Here is a 21,474-nt window from a genome sequence, read left to right as displayed (position 1 = left end):
TCAGCCAATTTTAAAAGTTTACAAAGTCTAACCAAACAGAAATCAAAATACAAAATACGCCACACAGAATACAAGCATCCCACTGTGAAACAAAGACAGGTTTTTACATCCTGTCCAGTAGAACAACAGCAAATATTTTGGGTGTGTGAATTAATAACTGAAATTACAACCAAAACAAACAAATGAAATTACTTTATTTAAATGGATCATTTCTATGGCTCTGTGCCAAAATTCAAGATGGCAACCAACACAGACATCTCCAGTCACATATTCTAATATTTTTCCCTGCTGATGGTTGCCATGTGATGAAAGCATGGAATCTTGGCTGTTACCAGACTAGAACAGACTGAAATGGCTGAGCAAATGAGACTTTATGTTCAAACCTGGACTTTAGGAAGAACAGCTGGAGGAAAGATCACTTGTCTTACAGAAAGATCTCACAGTTAGTGATCAGGAAGAAATGGAAGCAAGGGACCCAAAGACTCAGCAGCAGAAGCTTTTAGAAGCATTCATTCACCTCAGCTTGCAGGTGTATCACCACAGTCTGCTTTCACAGATGTTTAGATACTCTCTTCAGTGGGTTGCCGTCTTATCAAGGCCTCCTCTTCTCTCTTTTTGGCTGTTATGGGAATGTGATGGTATGAAGTCACTGCTGCTTCTTCCTCTGTCCCATACATGAAGCAATGCCCAGGATTCCTCACCTGGTGTTCTGTGTTAATCCTTCTCTGCGAGCAGAACCTGGAAAAAGACCAAAGTTGTTTTACTCAAAGCTTTTGAGTAATCATGGAGGACTGTTTTGTGGGAAAAACTGCTGCACTGCTCTGCAAATCTCAGCCATCGCCAGAAACCTGGGCATCCCTATCATACAACCTCTCTGCCATAATAGATGAGATCACAGACCAGGATAACAAAACCTAACTTAGTAAGCTACTGTGTGAAAAAGTACTCTTGGTATTCCGCCTAAGCACCAGAATACCTTCTTCAGTCTCGCTTCTGACTCACATGACTCATCTCTTCACATGCACCTTCCTCTAAATCCTTCTCCCATATCAGTATGCTTTAGCTCTCTCTTTGGGTCTTTTACTCATTTGCTTGCATGGGAGTTTACTTCTCCACTCCAACACATACTGAGGACCTTGGTGCAAGAGAGACAGGGGTGTGAAAAGGTGGATCTTTAAAAGAAACAAAATGGGGATAAGGAATTTTTTTCCCCATTATTATAAAGATATAGTTTTGACTTCTACATACTGCAGCATTTTCCTTTTTAGGCACATTACAGGAAAATGTCAATGTCATCTTCACTTCTTTTACTTAAACATCCTTAGACAGACCTTTAAAAAGAAAAATCCAAAACACTTAGCAATGTACTGAGTTTATTTTGGACAGCTTGCATTTTACAGCTAATCTAGTAGGTAAAGCTTGTCCTGTGTATTTGGCACATCAGCTTGCTCCTAAACATGAGTGACATTTGTTGAGAGCTGTTTATTAAAAAAACACTCTCCTTGAAAGTCCAGCATAGAGCCAAACATCACAGGGCACAGAGGATCTGGAAAGATGTTTAGAAAGTGGAATTGCCAGCTATGTCACTGCACAAAAAGTTTGGAAACTGAATTAGGAACCTAACTGCCAGCCATGTGCATTAAGATAGGATACCAGTCCAGAAACTTATCCCTTGTCAGTGTGCTGAAATTAAGGAAACAAAGGCACGTGAGAGAGGGAGCCAATTGCAACCTCATTTTCCTGTTTTGAAGATGTTTGAGCCTTCCTATTCCTACACAAACGCATAGCACAGTTTGTCTTTTCTCACAAACTGAATTAAAATCACTTTCCTTGAGTTCTTGTATGATTACCTTGAGAACTCCGCACAAAGAGGCGCGTTCCTATGTCTACAAGTAAATATGTAAAGTTCCTAACACGAATGCAGCTCATTGCCAATTCAGTAATTTCATAAATATTAATGTTTATAATTCTCTGAAGTTTTATCATTTCAAAGCTATTTCACCTCCTTGCAGTTGAGTAGATGGAGGTTCTGGTTGAGTAGGAGGAACAGAAAAAGAGCTCATTCCTGACATGAGCCAACATTAAGGGTTGATTCTCTCCAGTGATAAAGAGTCATTGCAGTGAATCACCACATCCAACAGAATGAGCTTCCTTTATTCTCTGCCTGCCAGGAGGTATCAAAGTATCTGCCCATATGTCTGTCCACATGTTTACACACTATTATGTCATCCATGCGTGCACCTCAAAAACTCAGAACAGTCACAGTGGGAAGAAAAGGATTACCTCCATTTTATGGATATCATTCTGAGTCACAAGAAAATCACAGAAGTTGCATGAAGTCATTTAAGAGATATCTCTGCACACTAAAATTCAGTGCCATATAGACTTTCCCAGCACAGATGTACACAGCCTTGGTCACAACCCAGCACCTAATCTACTGTGCTTCCAAGCTGCAGGAATAAGACAGAGAAGAGCACAAGGCTAGATAACAGTACTTGGTCAGGGACCCATACTAATATTTTTTACAGCTAGTTTGGACTGTTTCAATTTACCCGCAGAAAGTTTGTGGGAGAACTGAGCAGCATATTGAAGTCTCCTGAATCTAGTGTTGAAAGTGGAACTTTCTTTCTCCCTGAAAAGCTAAGATTATCCTAGAAATTCAGATTTTTTTATCCCAGAGTGAATTTCTAATCCTAGAATGATGCCCAGCATTCTCTTGATAATATACAGTATAACTAAGAAAGGCAATAAATAAATGGGGTTTATTTATATCCATGGGTGACTGACACTAGCAAGCCAGGACAGCTGACAACAGAAAGCCAGCCTTCCCTCCCCCATATTTTGGGCACAATTTCAACCTGACTTGCTAGACCAGGAAGGCAAGGGAAAGCAGCAGTTCCAAGTCATGAAAATTTTCTTGTGGGGAGGTGAGAGAGGTGAGAGAGGTGTGGGGAGGTGTGGATGTCTCTCTGTGTGGGGGGAGTGTGATGTGTATGTCACGAACAGTACATACAACTGTATTCCAGAGAAGTCTTCCTGAATGAAAGCAAGCAGACTCATTGACAAGTAGAGAAATACCAGTGGAAGTCAGCATGAGCCTTCCTGCTCCCCATGTTAAAGACACTCTGCCACACACTCATCCCAACTGCTATTGCCCTTCTGTACTTGACAGCCTTCTTTCTGATTTCTCTTACTCACCTTCCTACTCCCGCGTTCACTGTGGCTCTCTCTTCTCTGGCTTTTCCTCACATTTAATTTCATAACTTCAGACACATGTTTTACCCTATTCACACACATTTTGGCTTCTATTTTTAGGCTCAATAAAATAACGTCCGATTAAACCAAAATCCAGTTTGGATGGGCAAAGCCATCCCCTCTATAGGTAGCTTAATGCCAAAGGACCAGATGTGAGACAGAAGCAGCCAAAATATTATATAACCTCTCCGAAGTCTTTGCACACCTGAACTTGAATGACATTTCCAACACAGCAAGGAAACACAGGCAGTTCGCCATCTCCTCACTACTGAGAACAAGCAATGCTCAGCCTCCAGTCAGGCAAAAATGCCAACTGCTTGAAAACATTACTTATCCTGCTTTGGAGTTTGTCAGAGGCAAAGGCTCCTAAAATTCAAGCTGGGTTCTAGCTCTTAGACAGGGAAGCCAATTTCTAAAGACTGGTCTTTCCTTTTTCTCCTGCTTTCTCAGGAAAAGTCCTGAGACTTGGAATGTCCTTTCAGTGGCATGAGATCAGTAGCAACAGGAAAAAGCTCCTTTCTTTCATAAAAGAAAAGCAAAAGGTTGAGTAAAAATGTGAGAGGCAGGTTGCTCTCACAAGGAATAAATGTCATTTCTCATGATTTAGCAGTGAACACTGACCCTCAGCTCTGAGAGGCGATGGCTGCGTTGGATATTATCTTCTTAACATCATCTGAGAAGGGCCTGGAATGCTGCTTCTGGCAGCGCTCTACACTCTGCTGAGACATAATGAGACTTAAATGCACTTTTCTCAGAACTGGATAAACTCAAACACAGTCATGTCCTGTTGATAACTTGTATCTATTTTAAAGGTACTTATTTGAAACATCAATATTTGCTCATTGTTAGTCATAAGATAATGGCTCCCTTCCCCTCCAAAGAGTACTAAGAAAGGGGGTAAAAAGAAAGTCTCTTCACCCTTCTCCTTTCCCTTCTAGCCCATCTGGTACTACAGGTTTGTGTGTCATTACCTGAACTGGAACTGATTCATCAGCTAAAGCAGGGAGTAACATTTTTCCCCCCCTTCCTGTTTGCCCTCTTTATAAAACTGTGGAAGTTAGTAGGGGTAAGAGACTTATTCAGGATGTTTCTGTGATGCACAAAAAATACCAATGGCTTTAGGAAGATAACTATAAGAACAAATGTGCAACTAAATATCCTCCATTGTTACTGATTCTTTGCCCTCCCAAAAAGGGAGGCACAATAGTAGGATTCAACTTAAGCTCCGCTGCCTTCCAAAATATGATAAAAGGGACCAATTCTGCTCCTCAATGATCCTTTCTCTGCATGGAGACAGCATTACAGAGAGATACTGAAAGAACTGCTGTTGACAAAGGCTGTATGCAGGGTGAGAGGCTGCACCAGAAAAGTTTGTTGCAAAGTACGGGGTATCACATGGGAACTCCCTCTTCAATGATCCACCCAGAGCTTCTCAGTCAGACAGATGGTTCTGAAAGGATTTATGGGCAAGAGCTCATCATGACTCCATTCCCAGACTAGGATAAGTAATGAGGTGACATCAAAAGTTGCTCTTCTGTGTCATAAGATACCTTGTGCCTGAGTAGTCAAAGTAGTCTGAGGTAGAGGTTACTCGAGGTGCCCATTTGAAGGTCATCTTTTGAAGTGAAGACCATTTGTGCAGTCAGTCACAGCAACAACAGAGAGAACCAGGAGGGTGGCAAATGAAGTTTGGAATTAACAGGATTAGTGAGAGGGAGGAGGAGTACCAGCAATGTGCTGCGTAGAAACCTGAGTGATTTTTTTTCCCAGCTGCTCCTGATGAAGGATTTGGACAGTGTGGTGAGACCAGCTGAAATCATAGTCAAGGTTCCTCCTGGGAACGTGGTAACAACATAAAAATAAATACACTGGTGTTCAACAATCTACTGCTTTCCAAGGCTGCAGGGAAACTGGCAGAAGCTGAGGAAGCCTGGACAAGGCTGGGCAGCTGGGAATTCCACCCCACTGTAACAAATGGCTGGAAGTCTGACACAGGCCACGCACAGTGGTAACAGTACATTTTACATCCCATCCCCACCCTTTATGCTCCAAGAGAGTTGAGAGATTCTGGCTGATAAAAGAATCTCCAAATTCCACGCTTTTTTTTTGTTTGTTTAGATGTGGCAAAAAATATGCAGTGATTGCATGTGTCTTGTTTATATGCCTGCTGTGTTTACTTGCCTTGCTTTTCTTCTGGGCTGGGACAATTCTGAAGCTTGTACTTTTGCATACCTGCCAAAGGAATCTAAAGGGGCTGCATTTCAAGAATAATGTTCAAGCAGTGGGTAGACAGCAGCCAGCCAAGATTTAGCATCTCCAATGCTATCTCTAATTTCAGGTCTCCAGTAACAAGACATATAATAAAATGACCTTTATTTGAAGGTCCATACAATAATCTTGGATATAAAAAACTTCAGAAATACACCATCTACTTGCAGATTTTCTGTAAAATGAAAAAAATCTCGAGCATGCTAGAAGGTGAGAAGAGTAAGCACAGAAGTGCTCTTTACAGTCACTAGTTTACAAGCAGGGTCCATTCATTGCTCCATACTGGACCACACTGCTTGCACACTCATCATATTTGGATGGCATTCGGACACTGCTCTCCACCTTAGCCTAAAGGATATCACTAGAAATTGAAGAATAGCAGCCTGCCTTCTACAAGGATTAGATCCGAACCATTTTATTAATCCCCATATTCTTCAACTAGTCTCTTGGCAGTTCAGGATCCAGTTTTAAGCCCTTACAGATGATAACACACTATTTCAAAGAGTTGCATACTTTCAGGACTTGGCATTCACGCAGATACGGGGGCAGGTGAATGTCCAAAATAAACAGACAACTGTTCATCACCCTGCAACTAAGCTCAGATACAGAACTGAGAATCAAGGGGAATAAAATCAAGTCTGTACCAACTAGCTCAAGAAGTTTCATCCTGATTGCAGATTGAGTTTTGACACTCCCTTTGTGCATCAAGTATTCTCAAGAGAACTAAAATACAAATAAATTAGATTTGGACTCATGTTTTCAACCAGACTAGGTAGAGATCCAAGATCCAAATAGATCCAAGAGATCTAATTCATGCATCCGTTTGCACGAATTAGCGGTCTTCACTGTCAAACTTGAAAAGCGTATTATTAATTTTTACCTCCCCTAATTCTAATGGGTTTTTTCTTCTCTCAGCAGACACAGTGGAAAAGTTATGTGGACACTAGTAATATAAACATCAGCACAATAAAACTGCATTATTGTTAATCAGTCTGATGATGGAAAGATGAAGGTCCTGTCAAGTTTGGATCCAGGCATCAGTCTTGCTCAGTTTTAATCATGATTCATATTTGTTTGTAATTATATAGTTTATTAGTACATTATGTTTCTGTCATAGCAAAACAGAACCCCAGAGGTGTTCTGTCTTCTGAACCTTTGAAAATAAAAATGTCACAAACTCTCAAGAAGCTGGCAGCAAATAAAGGAGAAAAGCCTGTTCTTTAACACAGGTGTCACTCATACAGCAACTCAACAGTTGCTGTTACCTTTGGAAATCAAACCAAATCAAATAAAGTCAACTTGAGTGTCTACTCTACAGATGCACTGAGGGGTTAACTATACTTTCAGATTGTTCCTATCTCCAGGCTCCTGCAGACAAGAGTCCAGTTCAGGACCAGAGAAGCTTCTTGGGACTATGCTGTTATACTTTCATAAAGTGCTCTTCATCCTCTAGTCTCCCCAAGATCTCCTTTGTGTTAGCATTTTCAAAAATGAAAAATAATAAATAGAATTAATTTCTAACTTTGAGATTGACACATAACCACAAAAATTCCTTGATGCTTCTTGCCAGCTTGTTCAAAAGCTAAATTCTGGTGGAAAAATGACATCTTTTTTATCTAGATCTTCACTTTCTAGAGAAAACAAATTCACACACTATTTACCTAATGCCACTAGAGAGGAATGGAAAATAAACCAGCAAAACATGGAAAAATGTCTCCAAACACCTTACATTCTTAAAATATACAGTAAAACAAAAATGACCAGCCTGATCATCATTTGAACTAAAGCACAGCCTCCATATATCAAGCACAGCCTCCTAAACACAACCCAGACCTGAACAACCAACCACAGTACTTACCTTAGCTGTACTCTGAAGAAGACTTTGAAAAGAGAGCTGATTCCTTAATTCAAAATCACCCTGTTTCAATAATACTAATTGAATTGCTAAATTCCATGAAACAGGAAACAATCAGTGTAATGCTGAGGGACCCTCAAAGTTAACACAGAATAAACAAAGCAGTGTTGTATATATAAATATAAATAATGTAAATATAAACAATGGCTATATTTTCAGAAACCCACTAGAGGCTGGGTATTTAACTTCAGTTGAAAAATCAGGCCACAAGCATTTTGAATGTTCCCTAGAGGTAGTAATTCTCAGTATTTCTTTATTAGAATAAATCCTGCTAAACTTTCACAGATTCTGATAAGAACCGGTCTCTTCAGACACTACAAATAACCTTCAAATGCTATCTTGAGTTATGAGGCTCTCTGCCCTCTCTCTCATTACACCAATGACAGACAGCTCACACAACCTCTGCCTCTCTATGAAACGAGGATGAGTGTACTTTCATTGTACTGGTGGCTTGTTTCAGAATCCTGAGCTACCTTGCAGAAGTGCTGACTTTTGTTTTTCCTTTTATTTCAGAGGATCTGTTCTCAAGAGCCTGAGCCCACCGCACAACAGTGTCTACAACTGCTGTTCTACAGTTGCAGCACTAACCACGAGTGAACTGTCTTCTGGACAGTCTAGTTAAAAGTTTCCATAGTGGCTGGCTGTCTCTTCCACTGAACATCATCCTGGCTTAAGCTAAGATCACTTGTGATACCTTTATGCTTCTTCTCCAAAGAGCCCCATAACTATTCTCAGATAGGCTGTTAGAGGAGGTCTATTCAAGCTTCTCAGACATTTTTGAACATCCATGTGTGTGTGTTTATACAGAGGTTCTGCCTGATTCCTCTTTTATATCTGCAGTCTTTCACAGCCTTCTATCTTTAAATGCTTGCAATTTATTCTGTGATTTGCTTTATGACTTGTGTGTCCAACCTCTCTAGTTGGTATCTAGGATACTAAATACATGTGAAACAGTAACCCCAAGTAAACTGCTGCTGAGGGGAAATCAGGGCCCTAGTGTAAGCAGTCAATGGAGAGAGTGAAGAAGAAAAACAGCTGTTCCTGCAGCAAGGACCAGAGTAGCTTCTGAGACACATAAACTGGGCACAGCAGCCTCTGACGCATACCAGTGGCTTGGTGCAAAGCTGAAGAAAATATCATTCCCCAGTTTCCAAGAACAAACATTTTGCTCTAGTTAGTTTAATCATCACAATATTTAACGCTATTCTTGGAGCTAGGCACCTCTTTTAGCAGCAAGGAAGCTTTGAGGGACCCACCCACCATGGTTCTACTAGCCTACCCCTAGCCAAACTTGGGCTTTACCTAAGCCCTTTATACTGTCAGCTGAACAGCAGGCTGCGATAGCCCTTTGTTTCAGCTTCAGAGAGGGTAGTTTAGCACAGTGCAGCTAGACCAGTTCTACAGAAGGAAACGTGAGCTGAAGTTCTGAGTTCTCACTGGATTACAAGTATTCACAGACTACCCTGAACTTTACAGTTGTGATCTAGCCTGTATTATTCCTCCAGCTCTGGCTGCTGCATTCCATCATTAACACTATCAACCGTCCTCATGCATGCCCTAAGTATTCACAGAAATGGGAAAGGATAGCAAAATGCTACCTACAGTTATCATGGACACACATAACAACAGTATCCAGAGGAGATGGAGAGATTCTCTTGGAAAGGTTAAAATTACAGGGCGGCAACTGTGACAGTGCTCTTGAAAATGCAAAAAAGAAGGCAGATATCAGCACACAAACACCTTCATGTAAATCCACTCAGCAAACCAGTTTGGTCAATATATTGAGAACTTAGTTTTTACATTTAGTTTTAAATTTATCTGTAACCTTGCTTTATATACTGTACTAAAAACTTAAGTTGCACTATACAGTAGACCAAAACTTTTGATTCAGCTATACATATACCACAGGGTTGACATAATTTTTTTTTTTTGATAATCCCATTATATGCCAGAGTACACTGTCACATTCCAATGTACCATAGGGTGTTTTATACTGACTGTGGCCATTCGCCCTATAAAATTTCTGATAGGATAACTAGAGTTTTTGGCAGGTGCTAAAGTGTGAGAGGCAGTCTGGAACTGTATGTTAAGTGCATTAGCTGAATGTTTGTGCTGGAGGATCAGCAAAAAAATCACTGACATTAATAATGGAAATGTCATCTTTTAAGTTTCAGCGATAAATATCCAAGAGATGAACTGGGTAGTTCACCCCTCCACAGACTTTTCTTTCAGCCTCTGGAAACACAAAGATCACTGCATTAGTGACGCTCAAGTCATGTTTTCACAGTTTCACTGCAAAACAGAAGGCCAGAAACATAATTTTTCAAAGCATTCTGGAACATAATCTGTCCATATATTCCATTACAGCCCTATCACAAATTACTCTGAGCCATGGGTAGTATGGATTTATCAAGACTATGCTCTACTTGCCAATAGGTCTGCACCAATGAAAAATTGATTGGGTTCTCATTTGCTGAGAACTTAACAGCAGATAAACCTGTTTGAATTAATTAGCCACTAGAGAATGATGAAGATTTGATTCTGTAACTCTCAGTGATTTGCTATCAGATATTTTCACCTCTACTCATTGACTTCACTATGCAGCTGATTCGTAAGTCTCAGCTATGTCTTTCTGGACTAAGAGCTTTTCTGCAAGACCAAAGAAAAATGTAAAGAATGTCCTGGCCCTTTATTACAGGCCAAGCTTAAACAACAGAGCATCTTGAGCCAAAGCCTAAAGCAAAAAGGTACCATTTTAGCCAAGGTGCTTTTTTTTTCTCCCCTAGCCACATTTAAGGGGTCTTCCAACTCTATGAAACTCAGCCTTGCTCCCTTCTGTTTAGTCTTTATAATCCCAGGGGGTATAAATTCCCTTCACAGCTGAACCCAGATTGTTACCTAAGAACCACTACATGCAGAGGAGGCAGCTGTGTTTCTTCTTGATGAGAAAGTTTTTCCCCTGCCAGTTCTTGAAAAAGATGAAAGCATCCCAGCATGCCCACCCCCACTTTCATGGTCTTTGGCACTGTCACTCACCTGTGGAATATGTCCCTGGCTCAGAGGATGCAGCACTGTGAAGGCTGTTCTGGAATCCGTTCAGTTGCTTTTCAGTGGAAGTCACCCTAAGAGGTAAAACCATAAAATTAGACAGAGGTAAGAAGTGATACAGCAAGGAAGAATAAAAGTCTCAAACAAAAAAAATGAGAATTCCTCTATTTTACATAATCTCACTGGGATTGTAACCATGAAGCTGTGCCTGAACATGGTATGAAAAAGGCAGTGACAACTGACTCCACAGAAGCAGAGCAAGACAAATGAACAGTCAAGCCACCAATACTTAATTGTCTCACGTGCCTTGGAAGCTGATTCTGGAGAATAAAGAAGATAGTAGATTGTATTGGACCACCAACATACATCTCAACTAGTAATGCTGTGGTCATCTAAGTCCAATTATTTGAATTAAAGTGATTTAGCAACTGTTGCACAGAAATACACATGCTGTCAAAACATGCTAAATTCAAGAGTTAAGTCTTTCCATCCTGCCTCAGCAGAGAGAGCTCATTTAGCCAAGACTTCTCACTTATCTTGGAAACTGAGACACATGGGATGCATCTAATTTTCAGAAATCCAGTGCCGTTCCTCAAGCAGACACCTTATACAAATCCTTCTGCATTGATCTCAGCACTTGAGTTACAGCAAAACTATGTTTTGTAGACTATAACTGCACTTACTCTAATTTACAAAGTTTCATTACCAAATGAAATGTACCATGTTCTCCTACATAAAAATTGGGTCGACTCACAAGGGAAGGGCAAGCCATACAGCTGCAAGCATCTATTCTGTCCTTAAAAATCTATACAATTATCCATCTATTCCTGGTTTGTCCTCTCCTCCCTTATTCTTCCTTGCGTTTCTTCCTTCCTGCCCAACTCATTCCTAATCACTCCAGACTTCTGTGTGTACACTTGTTTCTGCCAGAGTCCTCCTTCACTCATTCAGCTCTGCATTGTTACAGTTGCTGTCAGCTCTTCCCCACAAGAGCACCGTAATCTCCAGTCCCCATGGGATGCCCTAACAACTAACAGACTGTTATTCACTGTTTAAATTGTAATTCGCTGTTTAAACGTGCAGATTCTATGGTTTTATCTGAAACCTTCTGCTTCCAGATTTCAAGGTCAGCAAGTTGCCAGTAACCCAGGTGTTCCTGACAACTAAAAGGTCTCAGGGATTCCTGAATTTTATCTCAGTTGGATTTCAGTGAAATAAATTGGAGTCCATACATGAAGGGAAAGGGGTGCAGATACATTTACATACCACAACCCCTTACTTCAGTCAGCCTTAACTGGAAATGCTATTGTCAAATGAGGTGCCTCTTTCTATGTTTGTTGTCTCTTGGAGAGAATTCTGTATCTGTACTTATGGGGGTTTTTGTGCTGATACTGCATGGTCCTTCTGGGAGCTGAGAATCCAGATAGATCTTTATACTTCTTACATAGAGGTTCCAGTCTCATAACTAGCTTGCCCACTTTGTTAACACAGCACAACTGACAGCCAAATTCAGCTCACCCTTCTGTAGGTAGAATGCAAGTCAAAAAAGTAATCAAGAATGCCATCAAGTACAACAACAAAAAAGCAAAACAGGGAATAGTCACACTTCTATCTTATTGTTCAGAGAATTTCTTTACCTCTACAGACTTGCCCTTCTTCTCTGCCTGCCCACAGTGTACCTTGATTCTTGCAGTTTCAACAGTCACCTCATTCTGCTCGTTCTCAGCTCTGCTCCTGGGATCTCCCACCACGCTAACTTCACTCCCTCGTACTCTTTGTGCTGTCCTGAAGGAAGCTTCAGTGCCAGAACATATTCTCTGTTTAAACTGAGTTAATCCCTTTCCACCTTCTTCCTCCTTGGGTTGGCTGAAATCCTACTGCCTTTTCTCAGTTTCCTACTTTTAATGCCTGTGTTGTTTTTGCTTCCACTTCTCCAATGTAATCCATTGTTATGTTCTCCATTTCTTCTTCGATATTAACAAAATCACTATCCCAACTGTCCCCTCCGTTCAAATATCTGTCACTGCTCTTTTCTATCTCCTATACAGCTAACTGATACTGCCTTCCTTAATTTAGGTACTAGACCAGCACTAAGCTGCCCAGCCTTGGACTGCAAATTCTGTTCCATAGGTGAAAGAGAAATACTTTTTTGACTGAATTTTCAACACCTTTGTTATAACAACCTGTTTCTTGGATGCTACAGATGCATCTGAATGTCCAGTGGAACCAGACAGATCTGACACTAACACATTCACATCACCAAAAGCCCAGGTTTGACAAGAGGACAGCAACAGATGTAAAGACCCAGAGCCAGGGAGGCTTGCTCCTCTTTGTTGTTCTTGGACAGGGTACCCCTGCATGCATATCTGTGTATGATCTGAGGCTAGCCAAGGGCTACGAGCTACAGGTCTAGTGAGCCCAGCTGTGTCAGGGTGTTAAATCACGGCATGTCTCTCAGATGCACTGCTTTCACTGCCAAAAATGTCCAAGGGTCAGGCAGCCTGATTAACCCAGATATTCGGGAGCTGAAAAAACAAGCGTGCTGCAGTACAGCAGCAGCAAAACAGTCAAAGGGGTTCCAGGAACTGTTACGTGTGTGTTCTGCTGCCTGTCCTCTCTTCACTCAACTTATGTGTGTGATGTACCCAGCCCACTTAAGACACTTCACAGACGGGCAAGACATGATACAAAACAGAACCATAGTGTTTTACAGGCCTTGCTCTGTGATCATCATCTACTTTTGGCACATTTGCTAGGCTTGGCCAGTGCATCCTAGAAAAGCTGGCTACTTCTGTGTCAAATTGCAGACAGGACTCCTCCCCACTCTGGGATAGATTTCCTGAACCCTGGAGAAATGCATCCCCTCTACCCTATTTCTGTTCTAGTTACAATAGAGAACTCTGGCTCTTCTATTGCTGGCACCATGTAAAACAAGAGAGAACAAGTTAGAAAGATTTTTGTGCTGTGGTGGTGGGACTTGAAAGGAATATTTATTTCAAAAGGCTTCCTTAATAGAGTTGTTATGACATTTACAGAGATGTTCAGTACAAGAAATTATGCCATGCTGATCAATATCCCCAATAGTTTGTAATGTTCCAGTCTACTGCTGGTAAACTTGGTGATCTTCTCGGTCTCTCTTTGATAACATCTCAAACAATATGCTCCTTCTCGCTACCTAGCATTTCCTCTCCTTATATACAGTGGTCTAATATTGACAGATCAATTTTTCTGAGACATTTTCTTTGACTGATGGTTCTGTTCACAGGTTGTTCAAAGCCTTGTTCTTCTTGATGCCGTCACAGAGAGAAGGTTTCTGAAAAGCTACTATGTGAATGATAGCACAGAAATGTGTATTTATTATGACTGAGTCATTCCTAAAAGCAGAAAGATATTTTATCTACCACCTGTACCAGTGGTGAATAGTTGAGCTAATATATTTTCCTACTTTACATGTTGTCATCTGTAATGTGAAGATTCCATACACCAAATACTGCTTCCAGGGACATCTGCTTCATTCCATAGCTTATGAATATTGTATCTGTGATGTCTATCTCAAAATATCAGCAGGTCTCTTCATGGTTCACAGACCTGTCAATAATAGTGGCAACATGAGGAGTGGGAAAGACCCAGTCTGACTGGGAAAGAAAAAAGAGCTTGTTGTGTTAGCTGTTCAAAAACTATCTGTTAGTGATATGAGCACATTTAACCAAAATGATGGAATCTTGTGAGACCATTTTATGGGACTATATTTCAGCATAGAGCTGCATACTAAACCATTTCTCCCAGTTACTCTTTTTCCACACCTTAATATAGGCCCCAGTTTTCCACTCTGTTAGTTTAAGCAAGGAGTCTGCTTTGGACACAATCCATTATAAAGTCAACCTACCACCTTTTACAAAAACAAGAGAAGCCAGGAATTGAAAATACAAGCCCGAATTGTCTGGCTGTTCCATTACTTTTTCCTTTATGTTTCAACCAGGGAAGTGTCCAAGTTACTAGATAGTTTTTGAATTAGTCAGTAATGTTCATCTTTAGCATCTCATTCTGTTTGTAGTTGAGTTTTCTACTTCTTGTTCCTTCCTATTCTGGAAGCCACGTGTGCTGGCTGGGAGAGAATTGATAAAGCATGCAAGGAGGAGATAGGTCAAAGAGACAAAGTTGATTTTAGTTTTTTCATCACAGTCCTGTCTCTGGAGAAATTCTAGAAACAACTTTTAAAATATGATCTTTATTAAGATGTGAAACAAAGGCCAGTGAAAGAGAAAACAGAAATAAGGTCTGGCTTACTAAAATATATGGGGGGAGAAAAAGAGACACGGGAGCTTTAACAAGAGAATGGGATGAGTTTCAGTGAGTCCTGTAGAAATAATACATAGACCTAAGATCCGCTTTGAGGAAAGAGATCAGGAACACAGCCAAGAAGTATTAGGGGGTGAGAGAAGGCAGCAAATCAAAAGTGACCTGACAGACAAACGAAGTAGCCAAGATGATGTTATGGAGAGGGATATTTGCCATGTCATAACCTAAGGATATGGTAGTCTCACACCAGAAAAGCGCAGTTTTGGATGCCACAGTCCAAGCACTCTGACAAACTGAAGAAAATACAGTAAATTCAAGACAATTAAGGACTTGGCAGGTAGAACTACTATCTGAGGTTAACAAAACCTCAACAAGTCTAAGCAAAATTAGGTTATTCCAAAAAGTAAAGGATATTCAGAAGATGGAAAGTATTTACATGAGAAAGTGTTTAGGGTTCAGGAAGGCGGAACAAGGTACTACAGGCTGAAACAAAGGAAAAATTCAGACAGGACATCAGGAGAAACTAGCTGACAGAAAGCTTGTCTAGATTCTTAAATAGACTTTTATAGCACACAGGAGAGTTTCTACCACTGGAATTTTTTGAAAGCAGACTACACGATGTGTCTGAGAATACTTTGCACAAAATTATCAGGGACTGTAGAAAACAGGCTGGAGCATGCAAGACATCTTTTTCTTCTCTAGTCTATATTCCTTTGACAGAGAGACTTTTCTCCATTCACTCCCCTCTGTAGATGTGTATCTGGTCTTCTCCTGACAACAACAAATGGCTTAATTAGTCTGAGACACGGCAGTTTTTAAATTATCAGCTCTCAGTATGCTGGAAATATAGCTAAGCACTGCTGTTTTCCATGTAAGTGAAAAAATGTTACTGCAAGATCCCATGAATGGCAAGAATGGGTTTGGAGCCTTGTGCTGGAGACTGAAAGGCAACTTGGAAAATATTTCCGGAGCGGCTCCTTGCAGCCTTCAATACTTGGATTAGTTTTCTGAAATTCTGAAGGAATCTTTTGCTTTTTTTCCCCCTTCTGTGCATTTTTGGTGCTGAACTTTTTCCGGTTTTCCCACACTCCTGCCTGTCACAGAGCAGAAACCACAAAAATGCAGCAAAGTAAAGTCTGTCCAAGGAGCTGCAATTCCATCTCACAAGGATAAACATTTCCTTTGCCAAGAAGTGAGCACAGCACACCGGCATCTTCAAATACACATCCCTGCGGCCCAGCAGAGAATCCCACTGACACAGCCTGTCACCTGTACTAACAAGAGCCACCCAACATGAAAGAAATCAGATAGCAAACCTACCAAAACATACCTGCCAGACCTGATGCTCACATCTGCATTTGCTGAGTTGACAAATTTACTAACATCTTGTTTTCTTTTTAAATAGTTTTGGGGGATTAACTCTGTGTGCTATCTCTTAAGATAGCAAGAGTACAGGGAGCAAATACACAAACTTCCCCAAAGTAGTTCTGTCCAAGTTCCTTAAATATGCCCTGCAGTTCCAGATTTGATTCACACACACTGACTACATCTTCATAAGGTGTCTTTCATCAGTAATCTAAAACTAAAATTTCTCTATTTAAACAGGAAGTGAAAACAGGATCAGGAAACCTCACAGGAGCTTGCTCTGAAAGCTTTACAATTCTTCTGGCTGTAGAGTAAGCACAAGGAAGGAGGATACGAAAGCAATTTTTCAGGATCAAACAAGTCTGAGGATATATGAGGAAAAACCTGATGAAGGATTTAGACTAAAGCAGCTCTGCCATTTAAGAGGAGATAAACAGAGTTGAGGAAGCTGAAAACCCAGAAGTGTTGCTCACATTTTCTCATAATGCACAAAAGAGAAGACATAGCAAGGAATAGAAAGGAAGGAAACAAGGAAACTTACAATCAGTAAGCAACATTTCATGGTGAATATTTTTGTTTGCTTTTAACGATAAGACTTGTTTTTAAAGATAACTGTCAAATCCATCCACTTACCTTAGAATAGCAAGCACTATATAACTAAACGCTTACTAAAAGTTAAAAGAAGGATTTCTACAGTTAATGAGAAAAGCTATCATTACATCAGGCACAATATAAACATTTCAAATGAAACAAACACTTGTGCTTGAAGGCCTAAATCCAACATTGTGTGTTAAATTTATGGGAAAACTCGGCTCAAGGGCAGATTATCTTGTTAAAGGTATCGGATTGCTTTGTTGCTTTGTTTTGGCTTTTATTTTGGCACCCTCTTCTGATCCACCAGATTCTAATCCACCCATCAAAGATTAGACAGAGGGAGTGACTCAAGTGCTTAAACATAGATGTACCACAATTGGTGCCTTCAAGTTACTTGAGACATTTGCATGGGACTGATGGATACAACACAAGATCTACAGAAGACCTGTACACATCTGGAACAGCAGCTGGAGGTCAGGTGGAGTAACCCTGGGCATCTAAAATGCCACTAGCAACCTGTATTTACATTACTGAATCCCACTCATGGATCAATCTGACAGTTCCTATGTCCTTACCTTTGTATGACGTTAGTTACCTTCCATACCCTTGTGAAACGCACAACTGTAACACAGTGCAATGCTTATTTCAGTATGTACACCTCAGGTTATTCTGAGATTTATCCTGGACAGCACAGCCAAAAAGATCTGTCAGAGTTAGATGTAGACAGTTTCTTCTCCAATTTTCATTTTCAGGGAAACCAGTGCCAACTCCCCATAGTGGATGGAAGAGACAAAACTTACTTGGAAATCCTCTGGGCTGCAGCCTTTCTGATCACTGCCTGTCTGTGGTTTGTTGGAGGCTTTGGAACCAGCTGAGGAGCTGTACTCTGGGATGGCATCACTTTGTGCAAACTGGTTGCCTTATGGATACTAGAAGTGGCACTTGATGTCTTGCGGGCATCAGAGCCAGCTGGCATAGATATATGACTGGTGCTGGATTGTGAGTAGTTGGCAAAAACAGCCTGGGGAAAAAAAGAAAACAAGAAAAAAATCCCATAGTAATTGCCGATTACCTCTGTGAACCTTGCTGAGAATGCTGATGGTGGTGGGTGACATTTTTGTGAGGGATAATATCCGCCTTGTGAAGGCAACCCCAGGACTCGAAGGAAAGTCCCACACATAAAGAGTTAAGTTGTTAAGTCAGTGAAGTAGTTTTTAGAGCTGAATTTTATGCCCTTGGAAGCCAGGACTAGCTTCTAGGAAGGCAGACAACCTCACTACTGCCACAGAATTCTACTATTCTGGATTAAAAACAAGAGGCCCAATCCTCAACCTAATTTTGCAGTGGGCTTCCATCCACAAAGAAGTAAAGATTTTATTACACTGACTTTCTGCATTATCTTGCTATATTATTCTTTATGTGGGAGGTGGGATTAAGACAGTTCTAGGAAAGAGAAAGGTTATAGGGAAGATGATACAGTGCCACTTATTTAATCTAACTGTGTAGGTGCTTGGAAAAACAGAAAACCTTTAGGGTACTTTCTACTGAAAAAGGAACTCTAAGTCCACCACTGACGAAAAGGAAATCCCCAGTAATATCAGGGAACAGAAAATATTTCTATTCCTATAGCATGTGGGAGAGTAAGCATGTTGGAGATTTGACACAAGGAACAAAAGGATCTGCATGTTATGAGACACTGGAGAACTGAGCAGTGGACTGGCAAAGCAGGGAGTGGAGAATGTTTCCCCTATGGGAGTTCTGCAGACTGCTAAACTCTCTTCAGAAAGGAGCAACCTGCTGGGAGTTGTGTTCTGTCTTTCCTCGAAGTCAGTCAGATTCCCAGCACAGAGGCAATACTGTAACCTTGTAATTTGGCATCTAGAGGTCAGTGATAGGAGATAAGGGGAAGAGCTGAGCCCTCAGTGTGACCCTGGGAGCAGAGCCCTTCACTGAGTTTGTCCTCAGTTTCTCCTTGGGTGGAAAATACACAAAGCCACAGCAAATGGGCTCCAGGCTCCAGAGAAAACCACAGTCTGGCTGAGTCTCAGCACACAGACAGGAAAAGCCCCTCTCCCCCGCAATTCTCTGGCAAATGGCAGAGCAGTGGTGTGTGGGAAGGCGTTTCTGACAGGCAGAGCTCTAGGGAGAAAAGGAAGTACAGGAGCCAAAACAGGCCTGTTTCCTAACTAGAGCTCACTGACAACATGCCCTTGAGCTCCCAATCCTTCTTAACCTCTCCCTTCCCTGAAGCTCTGCCTTGATTGCAGCTTCCAGATTTTGAATTAGGAAGCTAGTACAAGTGTAGAAGTCTGGAAAACAGCAGTCACACCCCACCTCTCCCCAGAAAAACAAACTAAAATGGAATTTGGTTTAGTCTCTTGCATCTCAGAGCCTGGCACATCCTAGGGTTGGGATGGAGACCCTCAAGTCACTGCACCCATTTCTTATTCAGCAGTGACATTTCACTGTGAAATTGTATTATCCATCTTCCCTCTAAGTTCTTTCGACATTTTGCATTTTTCCTGTAAGTTCTTTTCCTTGTTACAAAAATCACTAGATCCTGGAGTCCACAACACATACAGTCATAACCCTTTCCCTGTGTTAATATGCACTGGCAAGGAGGCCCATGACTCTGAAGAAACAGTAAGCATGGATGCTCTAACAAAGACTGATCGGCAAAAACTGTGCTGAAACCAGTCTAAGGAAAGGTCATGGATATTTTTCTTGAGGTTATAGGCTTCCGAAAAGGCCTTTGTCTCCACACTGTGCTGAGATTCTGGCTGTCTTCCAGGCAAGGATGGGGAGGCTGGAAGCTGACAAGGACCACGGCTTCTGGATTCGCCTACAAAGTGTACTGCCCTGCTGTGAACTCCATGGGGACAGGACAGGAAACCAGGAGAAGCTACTGTGCGAATAAAGAGGACAGCTGGAGAGAGCAGAGCCTTACCGCACAAAGGAAGGGTTGGGAAGAGTTTTTAGCACATCCAAAACATAGGAGACAGACCTTATTCCTCAGGATTCTGAAGACTAAGGGTCTAGGGAGAGCAGAAGCCTAGACAAACCCTGACAGATGCAGTCCTAAAGCAGGTAGCACCAACTATTTCTCCTTCAAGTGAAAAATTCTCAATCACAATTACCAGGCTGGCAGATTTAACTTGATGTTGAGGAGATATTTGCTACCCTAACAAGTCTCTAGGGCTACAAATCTGAAAAATACTAAAAAAGCTTTAAGACGTTTAAGCTAAAATTTCTGTAAATTATTAGTGAGTCAACTCTTGCGCACAATTTTCTGGGGAGGCAGGACAGCATTAACCCTGTCTTGCCCATGAAGAAACTTGGCACTGACAGAGAAAGTGCTTTCCTCTAGGTCACAGACTGAAGCAGTATCTCCTTGCTTCCACATCTACAACAGGAACACCATATACAAAGTATTATCTGTACAAAAAAAGAGTCGTTTTTAATTAGAAAATCTCAATGTGTACATCTTGTCAGTAAGGACAATGAACGCCTAAGAATTTTAGTCAGTAGCAGCTAAGTTTGGGCTGTTAGTAATTAAAAGCAGAGAGGTAGTGTAGTACTTTGAAGAAAAGCAGATATATTAATCGTCTTCAAAAACAGAAAGAATGTTCCTGGCACTTACCATCCCTGTATCTAACACCCATCCCTAGCACAGTAATGGAACAAATGTTGCAAGCAAAAACATGTTCATTGTGTGACCAGAGGAGGTAATGAAGCTCATTTCCTGTGAATCCGTCTTACAGCATCTAATATAAAGCATACCCCAAATTATGCTTCCCTTCATGGGTCTGGGCATTCTTGTGTTGACTTTGTGCTGTCTAATTAGGAGTGGTCTCGTGCTGCAGCCTTTGCCTTAATGGGAACAGTAGTTGAACCCCCTTCCCAGATATATGGCTCTTGACTTTAATGACATTTGTATGAAACATAGCTGTGAGATCCCACAGTCATTCACATTCAATTGGATCAGCAAGTCTGAAAAAGATGAGAGACTCAACAGTGTATGAGAACTGACAGACAGATGCACACACACATGTATTGCATAAAGATTCGTGCAGCTAGCTCCAAATCCCTGGCACTGTAAACTGAGATGTTTATAAGCAATAAACAATAACAAGATTTTAAGTTAAAAAAAGAAAAAAAAGAAAGCAAACCCAACAAAATACAACCCACCAGTTTTAGAAAAGCAATTGTGTTTCAGATAACATTGCAAAAATACAGAGAATTAACAGTCTTGGAAGACCTTTCCAGTCATATAAATTGCTTAGTGGAAATTCTTTTGAACACATACTAATGCATTCAGTTAAATCAGTTTGGATACAACAATCCGTTGAATTGTAAACTCACAACGAGGTGATAAAGAGCAGGCTCAAAATGTACCATAGTGTTAAACTGCACTAAGAGGAGTATCTTGGGGTCCTAAAGAAGAGCAAGCTCATGGTATGCACAGACTGTCCTGAACCATGTCCTCCTTGGTAAATTCTTCAGAGCAAGAAAAAAATATACTAAATTCAGTTGACTTGGTACCTTCTGTTTTATTTCTCTCTCGGTACTGCAAGTTCTCTGGGGCAAGGATTGGGCTGTATCATTGTATTGGAAAGATAGTTAATACATCTGGGCGTTCCCATAATTCTAATAATAGTGACAGGAGCACAAACATGGGGACAAAATTTCAGCTGGTATAAATCAGCTCAGACTACTGCTTTCAGAATGGT

The 21,474-nt window shown here is 41.0% G+C and overlaps 1 protein-coding gene across 8 annotated transcripts in view; it reads right to left on the bottom strand.

Annotated features, from left to right (window-relative positions):
• Window positions 1–175: 175 nt before the first annotated feature.
• The window catches only part of TTLL5 (tubulin tyrosine ligase like 5), a 130,077-nt gene continuing 108,778 nt past the window's right edge, over window positions 176–21,474 (bottom strand). For 5 of the 8 annotated variants that reach the window (XM_082284295.1, XM_082284294.1, XM_082284296.1 and 2 more), the window contains 4 exons: window positions 17,545–17,765; window positions 10,475–10,560; window positions 702–738; window positions 176–619 (listed from right to left, as the gene is read on the bottom strand). In XM_082284295.1, coding sequence (XP_082140421.1) covers window positions 574–619; window positions 702–738; window positions 10,475–10,560; window positions 17,545–17,765 — 390 coding nt within the window. In that variant the 3' untranslated portion in view covers window positions 176–573. Of the gene's footprint in view, window positions 739–10,474; window positions 10,561–17,544; window positions 17,766–21,474 lie in introns of those variants that run through there. The other 3 variants (XR_014226539.1, XM_082284300.1, XM_082284299.1) reach the window with 3 other exon arrangements.

This window comes from Coloeus monedula (assembly GCF_965178545.1).
Source record: "Coloeus monedula genome assembly, chromosome: 6".
NCBI classification, from domain to species: domain Eukaryota; kingdom Metazoa; phylum Chordata; class Aves; order Passeriformes; family Corvidae; genus Coloeus; species Coloeus monedula.
Note: the sequence above shows the minus strand (reverse complement) of the source record. Positions and strands in the feature narration are given on the sequence as shown.